This window comes from Choloepus didactylus, chromosome 15, assembly GCF_015220235.1.
Source record: "Choloepus didactylus isolate mChoDid1 chromosome 15, mChoDid1.pri, whole genome shotgun sequence".
Lineage (NCBI taxonomy): Eukaryota > Metazoa > Chordata > Mammalia > Pilosa > Megalonychidae > Choloepus > Choloepus didactylus.
In genome coordinates, this window is record NC_051321.1 from 40,807,794 (window position 1) to 40,819,728 (window position 11,935).

The 11,935-nt window shown below is 35.1% G+C and overlaps 1 protein-coding gene across 1 annotated transcript in view; it reads left to right on the plus strand.

The window, feature by feature from the left end:
- The window catches only part of HECTD2 (HECT domain E3 ubiquitin protein ligase 2), a 192,229-nt gene extending 182,431 nt beyond the window's left edge, over positions 1-9,798 (plus strand). The window contains exon 21 of the mRNA XM_037804543.1: positions 7,403-9,798. Coding sequence (XP_037660471.1) covers positions 7,403-7,523 — 121 coding nt within the window. The 3' untranslated portion in view covers positions 7,524-9,798. The remainder of the gene's footprint in view (positions 1-7,402) is intronic.
- The last annotated feature ends 2,137 nt before the right edge of the window (positions 9,799-11,935 follow it).

Below are 11,935 nucleotides of genomic sequence, written 5' to 3' on the forward strand. Positions count from 1 at the left end.
GAAGAATTGATTTGCATCCAGAGAAGAGCAGGAGGAAAAGGCTGAGAAACTACATTAAAGGACTGTGAGTTCACTCCATGGTGGCTTCTGGCACCTATTTACCACTCTCAAAGCAGGCTGCCTTGGGGTCCAATACCTTGCTAGCTGTTGCAGACAAAAAGAGACATAAAAATCCTCTTCCCCATGAACGGGGGTGGGACACAACTGAGCCCTGATCAAAGATTTTGATTAGTGAATTCATATCACTAGGTCCCAGATCTGAGCTACTGTTTCAACCCACCCCAGATAAATATAGCCACAGCCATTATCAGAGGAGGAGGTGGTGGAGGTTTGAAGATACAGTGTCTCCATAGGGCTGTGGGGAACGGTTTGCTGAAGGATACCCTCTGCTGGGTGGGCTAGGAAAGTGCAGCTTTGGGGAGCCATCAGAGAGGATTTGAGGCATTTTTCTCCCAGGGCTCTCTGAAGCTAGTCTGTGCCTCCTTTGTGGGACCCTGGCTCTGTTTTGTCTGGGAAATACTGACTTGGAAAAATCCCCTCCAAGAAGACTCTCCACCCAGAATTTGCCCTCCTCACAAGCAAAAAAGAGCTAGAGGCAAGGAAAGGAGTGTAAAAAAAAAAACTGGAGAGGCAAAACAAAGACAAACAGAACAGATCAAGATTCCCAGAGAAGGCCCAGAGGAAAGGAAGCTTTCTCCTGGGGGCAAAACAATTGCACAAATAGTGCAATCTTAAAAAAAAAAAAAAAAAGAAAAGAAAAGAAAAAAGAAGAAAACACCTCTGATCAGTTAAACATGGGCAATTCTAATGGTCTAGAATATGTTGGACCAAGTGCCAAAGAAGAGCCTTAACAAAAAAGCCAATCAACAATAAAACCCTTGGCAAGAAAGAGAAACTGACCTTCAGAGTAAACTCATCAAGATAGTCAGGTGTCTAGATATCAGGAAAAAAATTACAATCCATATAAGAAACAGGAAGATATGGCCCAGTCAAAGAAACAAATTATACTGTTGGAGGAAATACAGAATTTGGAATAGCTAATCAAAGATGTTCAAACAAATCTCCTAATTCAATTCAAGGTGATAAAGGAAAATATGGCTAAAGAGATAAAGAATATTAAGAAGACAATGGGTGAGCATAAAGAGGAATTTGAAAGTATTAAAGGAAACAGCAAAATTATGGAAATGAAAGGCACAATAGAAGAGATTATATATGCACTAGAGGCATACAACAGCAGATTTGAATAGGCAGAAAAAATAATCAGTGAACTAGAAGACTGGGCAATTGAGATCTTCCAGATAGAAGAACAGATAGAGAAAAGAATGGAAAAAAATGAGCAGGAACTCAGGAATTTGAATGACAGCATGAAGCACACAAACATGTGTGTCATGGGTGTCCCAGAAGGAGAAGAGAAGGGAAAAGGGGCAGAAAGAATATTTGAGGAAATAATGGCCAAAAATTTCCAAACTCTTATGAAAGACATAAATATACATTTCTAAGAAGCACAATTGTAGTCCAAAAAGAATAAATTCTAATGACCTACTCCAAGACACATACTAATCACAATGTCAAATTCCAGTGATAAAGAAAGAATTCTGAAAGCAGCAAGATAAAGGCGATTTATCACATGCAGGGGAACTGCAATAAGAGTAAGTGCTGATTTCTCATCAGAAACCATATAGCAAGAAGGCAGTGGTGTAGTGTATTTAAAGTACTGAAAGAGAAAAATTGCCAGCCAAGAATTCTTTTTCTGGCAAAACTGTCCTTCAAAAATGTGGGAGAGTTTTAGATAGTCACAGATAAACAGAAACTTAGGGAGTTCATCAAGAGATCTGTTCTATAAGAAATACTAAAGGGAGTTCTGCAGTTGGGAAGGAAAAGACAGGAAAGAGAAGCTTAGAGTGTAGAAATGAAGATTATTAATAAGGGCAACTAACAGGGTTAAAGGAGAGACAAAAATAAGATATGGTATATAAAAACCAAAGGATAAAATGCTTGAAGTAAGTACTGCCTTTACAGAAATAACATTGAATGTTAATGGATTAAATTCCTCAATCAAAAGAGAAAGATTGGCAGAATGGATTTAAAAAAGTATGAAGCTACTATATGTTATCTACAAGAGACTCACCTTAGACCCAGAAACACAAAAGGATTGAAAGTGAAAGGTTGTAAAAAGATATTCCACACAAACAATAACCAAAAAAAGAGCTGATGTAGCTATACTAATATTGGACAAAATAGAGTTTAAATGCAAAACTGTTATGAGACAAAGAAGGACTCTATATATTAATTAAAAGAGCAATCCACCAATAAGAAATAACATTCATAAATATTTATGTATCTAATCAAAATACATGAGACAATCACTGGCAAAACTGAAGGGAGAAATAGGCAATAATAGTTGGAGACTTCAATACACCACTTTCATTCATAGGTAGAACATATAGATAAAGGATCAATAAGGAAACAGAGAACTTGAATAATATGATAAATTAACCTAACCTAACAGGCTATTACACCCTAAATAGCAGGATATACTTTCTTCTCAAGTGCTTATGGATCATGGATCTTTCTCCATGATATAGACCACGTTAAGTCACAAAAGAAGTCTCAATAAATTTGAAAAGATTGAAACTATACAAAGCACTTTCTCTGACCATAATGGAATGAAACTGGAGGTCAATAACAGGTGGATAACTGGAAGATTCACAAATATGTGGAAATTAAATAACACTTTTTAAACATTCAGTGGGTCAAAGAAAAAAATTGCAAGAGAAATCAGTAAATATATGGAGATGAATGAAAACAAAAACACAACATATCAAAATTTATGAGATACAGCGAAGGCAGTGCTGAGAGGGAAATTTATAGCCCGAAATGCCTACATTAAAAAAGAAGAAAAAGTTAAAATCAAAGACATCATGGCACACCTGGAGGAATCAGCAAAAGAACAACAAACTAACCCCAAAGGAAGCAGGAGGAAAAAAATAACAAAAATCATAGCATAAATAAATGAAATTGAGAATTAAAAAAACAATAGAAAGAATAAATGAAACCAAAAGTTGGTTCTTTGAGAGCTATAAAATTGGCAAACCCTAGCTAGACTGACAAAAAAAAGATAGATAATATGCAAATAAATTAAATGAGAAATGAGAGAGGTGACATTACTACCCAACAGAAATAAAAAGGATCATAAGAGGATAATATGAACAACTGTATGCCAACAAATTAGACAACCTAGATGAAATGGACAAATTTCTAGAATTTGTAGAACAATCTACACTGACTGTAGAAGATAAAAGACCTCAACAAACCAATTACAAGTAGAGATTGAATCAGTCATCAAAAACCTCCCAACAAAGAAAAGCCCAGGATCAGAGGGCTTCACAGGTGAATTCTACCAATGATACCAAAAAGAGTTAATGCAAATCTTGCTCAAACTCTTCAAAAAAATTCAAGAGGAGTGAACAGTACCTAACTAATTCTATGAGGCCAACATCACCCTAGTAGCAAAGCCAGATAAAGATACTACAAGAAAAGAAAGTTACAGACCAATTTTTGTAACAATATAGATGCAAAATCCTCAATAAAATACTTACAAATCAAATCCAATAGCACATTAAAAGAATTATACACTATGATCAAGTGGTTTTTATCCCAAGTATGCAAGGGTGGTTCAACACAAGAAAATCAATTAATGTAATATACCACATTAACAATCAACGGGGGAAAAACCACATGATCATCTCAAATGACACAGGAAAGGCTTTTGACTAAATCCAGCATCCTTTATTGATAAAAACATTTTGAAAGATAGGAATAGGAGGAAACTTCCTCAACATAATAAAGGGCATATGTGAAAAACCCACAGCTAACTTCATACTCAATGGTTAAAGACTGAAAGCTTCTCCTTTAAAATCTGGAACAAGAAAAGAATGTCCACTGTCAACACTGTGCTAGAAGTTTCAGCTAGAGCAGTTAGGCAAGAAAAAGAAGTAAAGGGCACCCACATAGAAAAGGAAGAAGTAAAACTTTAACTATCTGCAGATGACATGATCCTATGTTTAGAAAGTCCTGAAAATTCTACAAGAAAGCTTCTAGAGCTAATAAACAAGTTCAGCGAAGTGGCAAGATACAAGTTCAATAGACAAAAATCAGTAGTGTTTCTATACACTAGTAATGAGCAACCTGAGGAGGAAAACAAGAAAGCCGATCTATGTCTAATAACAACTAAAAGAATCAAATATCTGGGAAAAAATTTAACCAAGTACGTAAAGGACTTGTACACAGAAAACTACAAAACATTGCAAAAAGAAATCAAAGAAGAACTAAATAAATGGAAGATACTCCATGTTCATGGATTGGAAGACTAAATATCATTAAGATGTCAATTCTACCCAAAATGATTTACAGATTCAATGCAATCCCAATCAATATTCCAACAGCCTATTTTGCAGAAATGGAAAAGCCAACTATCAAATTTATTTGGAAGGTTAAGGGGCTCCGAATAGCCCAAAACATCTTGATAAAGAAGAACAAAGTTGGAGGACTCACACTTCCTGACTTTAAAGCATATTTCAAGGCTACAGTGGTCAAAACAGCATGGTACTGGCATAAAGATAGATATACTGACCAATGGAATTGAATTGAGAGGTCAGAAATAGACCCTCACATCTACAACCAATTGATATTTGACAAGGCTGCCAAGTCAACTGGAAAAGAATAGTCTCTTCAACAATTGCTAGGATAACTGGATATCCATATGCAAAGAATGAAAGAGGCCCCCTGTCTCACACCTTGTACAAATATTAACTCAAAATGGATTAAAGACCTAAATATAAGAACCAGGACCATAAAACTCCTAGAAGAAAATGTAAGGAAGCATCTTCAAGATCTTGTGATAGGCAATGATTTCTTAGACTTTGCACCCAGAGCACAAGCAACAAAAGAAAAATATAAATAAATGGGACCTCCAGAAATTAACAACTTTTGTGCTTCAAAGGACTTTTTCAAGAAAGTGAAAAGGCAACGTACTCAATGGAAGAAACCACATATCCAAGAAGGGTTTAATACCCAGAATATATGAAGAAATCCTACAACTCCATAAAGAAAAGGCAAACAACCCAGTTAAAAAATGGGTAAAGGACTTGAATAGACATCTCTCCAAAGAGGAAACACAAATGACTGAAAACACATGAAAAGATGCTCACTATTGCTAGTTATTAGGGAAATGCAAAGCAAAACCACAATAAGATATTATTGCACACCTACTGGAATGGCCACTATTTAAAAAACAGAAAACTACAAGTGTTGGAGAGGATGTGGAGAAATAGGAACACTCATTCACTGCTGGTAGGAATGTAAATGGTGCAACCACTATGGAAGACAGTTTGGCAGTTCCTCAGGAAGCTAGGTATAGAATTGCCGTATGTTCCAGCAGTCCTGGTACTAGGTATATACCCAGAAGAATTGAAAGCAAGGATGGGAACAGTAATTTGCACACCAGTGTTCATGGAGGCATTATTCACAATTGCCAAAAGATAGAAGTAACCCAAATGTCCATCAAGCAATGAATGGATAAATAAAATGTAGTGTATACATACTGTGCTGGTTTGGATGTATTATGACCCCCAAAATGCCATGTTCCTTGATACAGTCTTGTGGGAACAGACATATTAGTGTTGATTAGGTTGGAACGTTTTGATTGAGTGTTTCCATGGAGATATGACCCACCCAACTACGAGTGATGCCTTTGATTAGGGTGTAACATCTTGATTGTATGCTTCCATGGAAATGTGGCCCTGCCCATTCAGCGTGGGCCTTTGATTTAATCACTGGAGCCCTATGAAAAGAGCATCTGAGGAGGAATTTTTGGAGCTGCAGCTAAGACAGACGTTTTGGAAGATGGCCATTGAAAGCTGACATTTTGGAGAATACCATTTTGAAACACAACCTGGGAGCAAGCAGACACCAGCCACATGCCTTCCCAGCTAACAGAGGTTTTCCAGATGCCAAAGGCCTTTCTCCAGTGAAGGTACCCTATTGCTGATGCCTTACTTTGGACACTTTATGACCTTAAGACTGTAACTTTGTAACCAAATAAACCCCCTTTATAAAAGCCAATCCATTTCTGGTATTTTGCATAATGGCAGCGTTAGCAAACCAGAACACATATCATGAAATATTATTCAGCTATAAGAAGAAATGAAGTCCTGATGCATGCAACAATATGGATGAACCTTGAGGATATTACGTTGAGTGTAATAAGCCAGACTCAAAAGGACAAATATTGTATGATCTCACTGTTAATCAACTAGTTGTATAAGCAAGCTCACAGAATTAGAATCTAGAATATAAGTTACCAGGAGATTGATTGGGGTTAGAGAATGGGGAGTTGATGCTTAACTTGTAAAGAATTTCTATTTCAGCTGATCATAAAGCTTTAGAAATGGATGGTGATGATGGTAGCACATTATTGTGAGTGTAATCAACAGCACTGAACTATAAAAGTGAATGGTTGAAAGAGGAAATTTTAGGACATATATATTACTAGAATAAAAATTAAAAGAAAAAACATGGGACTGTACAACACAGTGAACCCTACTGTAGATGATGGACTGTAGTTAATAGTATGAGTATATGAATGGTATATGGGGAAAAATACACCTAATGTAAATAATGGATGATAGAACTGTTTTAATAATCTTTCAACAGTTTTAACAAAGGCAACTAGTGTTAAAAAAAGTACAAAATTTTTTTAAACTGTTGTCATTAATAGTAGCAACTGTTCCACACAATTGCAAATGTTGGTGGTGGGGTGTGTACCAGAATCCTGTATTTTATGCCTGATTGTTTTATAAACTCACAGCTTCTCTAAAAAAAAAAAAAATTGTGGTGATCAAGTATCCCAGAAATGCTCTTTTTGCTATTTTTTGACAGTCAAGACTATAATAGTAGTCACAGTTATATTATCCACTACTCTACTAGCTGTTTTATATAGATGTTCATATAACCTTTTACACGATCCAACTGATAGTTTACCCTGTCATATTGATGAGGAAACTGAGATTTGACACATTAAGCAATTAGAACAAGGGCCTAAGGAAGTTGAGGAAGCAATATTCAAATCTAATCTGTCTGACTCCAAAAAATGCCTTTAGAGTGAAAGTTTCGCGAGAGCAGGGACATTGATGGACTTTGTAAACATAGCCCCAGTGTCTAGAATGGTGTCGGATACATAGTATCAATAAATATTTGTTCAATGAAGGAATGAATGAGTGATTTACCAGCGTAGTAAAATAGGTTTGTATATGTGTGTCCTGGTATTTTAAAAAGTTAATGTTTAGCAGTCATTTTAGATGTATTTCAAGACTTAGTGTCATTAAAAAATTATTTTCTCTAGGTTACCTGTGGCCCATACCTGCTTCAATCAACTTTGCCTTCCCCCCTACAAGAGCAAAAAAGACCTGAAACAGAAATTGATCATCGGAATTTCAAATGCGGAAGGTTTTGGACTTGAGTAACCGAAATGACTTGAAATATAATATTTTATATGTAGCATTCACTTCCCTCTTATTGTGCCTTTAACCTTTTTGTGTTTCTGTCTCAAACACCTTGACAAAGCTTGCCAATTTTAAAACACTGATTTTTTAAAAAATCAAATATGAAATATGTTCAGTGAAGGCATGATTTTCTAAAAACACAGAAATTGCTCAACTGAGGAATATATCAGATAGCAAAGACAGATATGGGTCCAGTCCCTCTTTTTTATAGCACTTTATCATGCTCCACAAGTAGTTTGTCACAGGTGTTCCACTGGGAAAGGAGAGTATGGTGAGGAATGCATTTATGACATAGTCAACCCAGTGGCAGATTGTGTGTTACTAGCACACAGTAGCAAAGCAGATAGCTACATTATCATTAATATAAGGCATGTAGCCATATTTTCATATAGAGGTAAACAGTATAATTGCAAATGCAATTTACAGGGTTTTTTGATATATTGGCATTGGTCCTATAAGATTCTTTTCAACTGTTGCTGAAAAGCATGTAAATAACTACATAGCCTGAGAATAATGGGATTTTGATAGTGCCATTTATTGCTAAAGATTTATTTTTACAAAGTAAATTCAGGGTTTTAGATGTGTATACAGCTTTTACAAATTAATAAAGATTGTACAAGAGTGTAACTATTTTCCGATTAATTGGATTCAAGGTTATGTTCTTTTAAGTATTATTAGTCTGCATGCTCATTGCAGTAAACTAGTTCTTTGAGTACCGTGTCTGTAATATTTGTATAATCATTTCTTATTAAGATCAGGATATTAGAAAATAAATCAGATCTAACTAATCATTGTTTAAGTCAATTATAAGCACAACGGAAAAGAACTGTTTATATATATATATATATACATATATATATTTTGATTGATATATAAGGCTTGTTTCTAACATTTTTGATTACCAGTTGTCCTGAAACACTAATTTTTGGAAAAGTTAGGATATAGTATTTGACAAAAGTGAATACAATAATAGCATTTGTGTCAAAATGATGTAGCTTGGTATAAAAATGGAGTTCATCGTTTTGGCCAAATGTTTGTTTTTCACTGGATTATGATTGTAGTAAATTCAAAAGTACTTTTTGAGTGTTCTAATAAAGTAGCATGTGAAAAGAAACTACATTTTAAGTCAGATAGTAAATGGTTTTTTTTTAATTTACAGTAAATGAAGCAGTTTTATTAGCATGTTATAAATGTTTCCAAATCAAGACTTCTCTCTTATACTTTGATAGCCTTCCTTCAGAAAACTCTGAAGTTATATTTGCAATAATAATGATGCCAGCATTTAGTACCAGCATATGGTTCACATGCAAATAAATATTTTCCGATTTTTTTTCTGAGTTAGGCTATTTTCTTGTTGCTGTGCTTCCTGTACCCAACCAGCAAAATTCTTCAAGGGTGAAGAAACTAATCTACAATTATGCAGCCAACCCACATCTCTTTGAGAAAAAGGAGTTTCTTAGTTTTACTATTCTCTTTCAGCGGAAGTAACTTCTGCTTTTTCATATGGGTTATACTCTTTAAAGCGTTTTTCTTCTTAAAAATCTTGAAGCATTAAAGGCATATGGTTTTGTTTTGTTTTGCTCTGTTTTTAATCCATGCAAATAAAACTGCTTCTCTCTTACACTGCTTGAACTAGAAAGTAAGATGCTTAATGTAGGTTGCTACTAACTAATAAGCACAAAAGAATTGTGTAAAAGAAACCAGATTTAATTGTTTTAAATAAAATGTAAACAAAGTTTTTATTTGGTAGAGATAACTCATGGAAGAAATGTGTTGGCTTGGTCTGCATGTTTAATGATGTGCTTGTATATTGATAGCTAAATCACTTTTTAAAATAAGAAGTACACAAGCAAGCCAAATACAAGTCCATAAATAACTGGAAAATTTTTGTTGTCTGTTGTTATTAAGTTGAAATTTATAACCATTTATCACTAAATTGCACATTGCCTTTATTTATTCTGTTTTTGGTTTACAGTGTAATAATACCTCATTTTTAAAAAAGAAAACACTACTGTTATATTTCATTAATTTAAACAGCCTAGGAAATTCATGTAGTTACTTTTTTATATAATCTGTTAATGAATTCCTGATTTTTGTATCTGCCACAGTAAATTAAAGCATTGCACAGTGCTTATCAGTATTTACAAAATGTTTTGTCCTTTTTAAATCTTTGCTTAACCATATTTTTGTCTGTATGATCAGAAATTTTTAACAATCCCTCTTTTTGAACAAATCTATATTGTATTAAGTTAATTTCTGGATAAAATTTTTCAGTTATTAAAGTTATATAGTCAATCAGGCTTCAATTCAATTTTTGAATACTAGGCAATAATCAAAACCAAAAGTTTAAAACATCTCATTCTTTGTATTATACTGACTCTTAAACTAGTGCTTAGGAAAATGGCTGACATATATAGCTTCAAAAGATGTGTTATTATTGACATTAAATAGAACTAACTTAGCATTTTATCTGGGTGATCGCACAGTAGATATTCCACTAAATGAATTTTAATACAAATATAGTCCACCCAAAAGGGAAATAAGTATGACATTTCATTGATTATAGTAGACAACTTCAGATCTTAAGTGTTCCTCCCTGAAACCATTAGTTTGGCCTTTTTCATCTTTTTATTGTCTCTTAGATGTGACCCTACTGCTTCCTTCTTACAGCCTCTTCCTTGGTTTAAATAAACTCTCAACCCTTCATAGCCAATTGGCCTCCTTGACTATAGACTTCCTCTTCTCCAATTCATCCTAAAGTCCCTGACAAGTTAATCTTTATAAAGTTCTGTTTTCATCAGGTACCTCTCTACCAAGTCTCTAAGGTGTATCTGGTGCATATCTGACCACCTTCACACCCCAGAACTTGGCATGAGTTCCACTGTTATTTTGCATAATTTATCTTATTCCCCAATAACCAAATTCCAAAAGGATAGCTCCTTTACTTTCTCTTGAACACACCCTGCTTAGTCCCATCCCTGCTCAGCTTATTATCTTCTGAGATGCTCTTCCCACTTTTCTCCAACCAACCAACTCCTCTCTATTCATCCCCACGCAGCTCAAGTGTCCTGCCCTCCATGACCTCCTCATATCAGAATTCTCTCTCCTTTGGCAAACCTTGCCCTGAATCACTACCCCTTCCCAACAAAAAAGCTAGCTGGAAGGCATATCTCCCTTTTTTTCATACACGTAACACCTATCTTCACTTCTCAGGAAGTACTTAGTATTTTCAAACTTGTGCATGGTTAAATGTGTACATACTAGTAGCTTGAGAACAGAACTCTTTCCTGTGTTCCCACCTAGCATCTAGCACAATGCTGGTCAGTAAACTTAAGATCTTGCCTGACTTGTTAATTTGACTGAGCATGTGATATACCCACCAAATCAGTGGAGTGAACCAGAGACCTGCATGGGTAAGTAGTTTTGTCTTTAATTCATAGCTTATTTCCCTGACTCACACAAACTCACTCACACCCTAAAAGTCAGGACTTCAGTATGTCAGCCTTGGGGAAATGCCTTCTGAACTCGTGTTCCCATCAGTCTGTGTCTACTTTTCCACTCCAACACACAGCAATGGCCTGCTCACCTCCAATTACCAAATGACTCATACACCGTAAGAAACAAAACCAGAGAATGAAGTTGTGCATTGTACATTAACTGTGAAAAGGAGGGGGAAAAGCACATTACAAAATTGCTCTATGGTACGATCCAAATTTTGAATGTGTGTGTGTGTGGATGAGTGTTCTTTAAGATTATATCACATCGTGTTAATAGTAATTATCAATGGGATTTTCATGATTTTTTTAGTCATTTTGCTTGTTCGTGTTTTTAAATTTTTTTGCATCAACATTACGTAATAAGCAAATTTGTAAACCCCATATCCAGTAACCTGTGCATTTACAGAGTATTAATTGAATGAACAGAGGAGAGTATTTATTATTCTCCTTTGGTGTATGAGACATTTTATGTATACCATTTCGTGTTTCATTTAATCCTCACAACAACCATATAAAATTGATGTTATTTTCCTCACATCACAGGTAAGGAAATTGAAACTCAGTGAGGACCTTGCCCAAGATCACTCAAGGTATCAAAAGCCAAGCCAGAATTTGAACTCAGATCTGTCTGACACCAAACATCATGATTGTCCATTCCGCATCCTCCCCTCACCCACAAGCTTTCCAGAAATTCCCAAGCTGAACTATTCTGCTAGAAGCGGATAAAACATTTCCTCACTTAATTGGACCAGGAGTCAGTCAATCTTAATTCTAGTCCTAAATTTGACACTTAATGGCTACATAATTTTAAATAATTTCCTTACTTACTTCCCTTAGCTTCCCTTTTCTTCTAAAAAATGATGGATATTCTTAGAA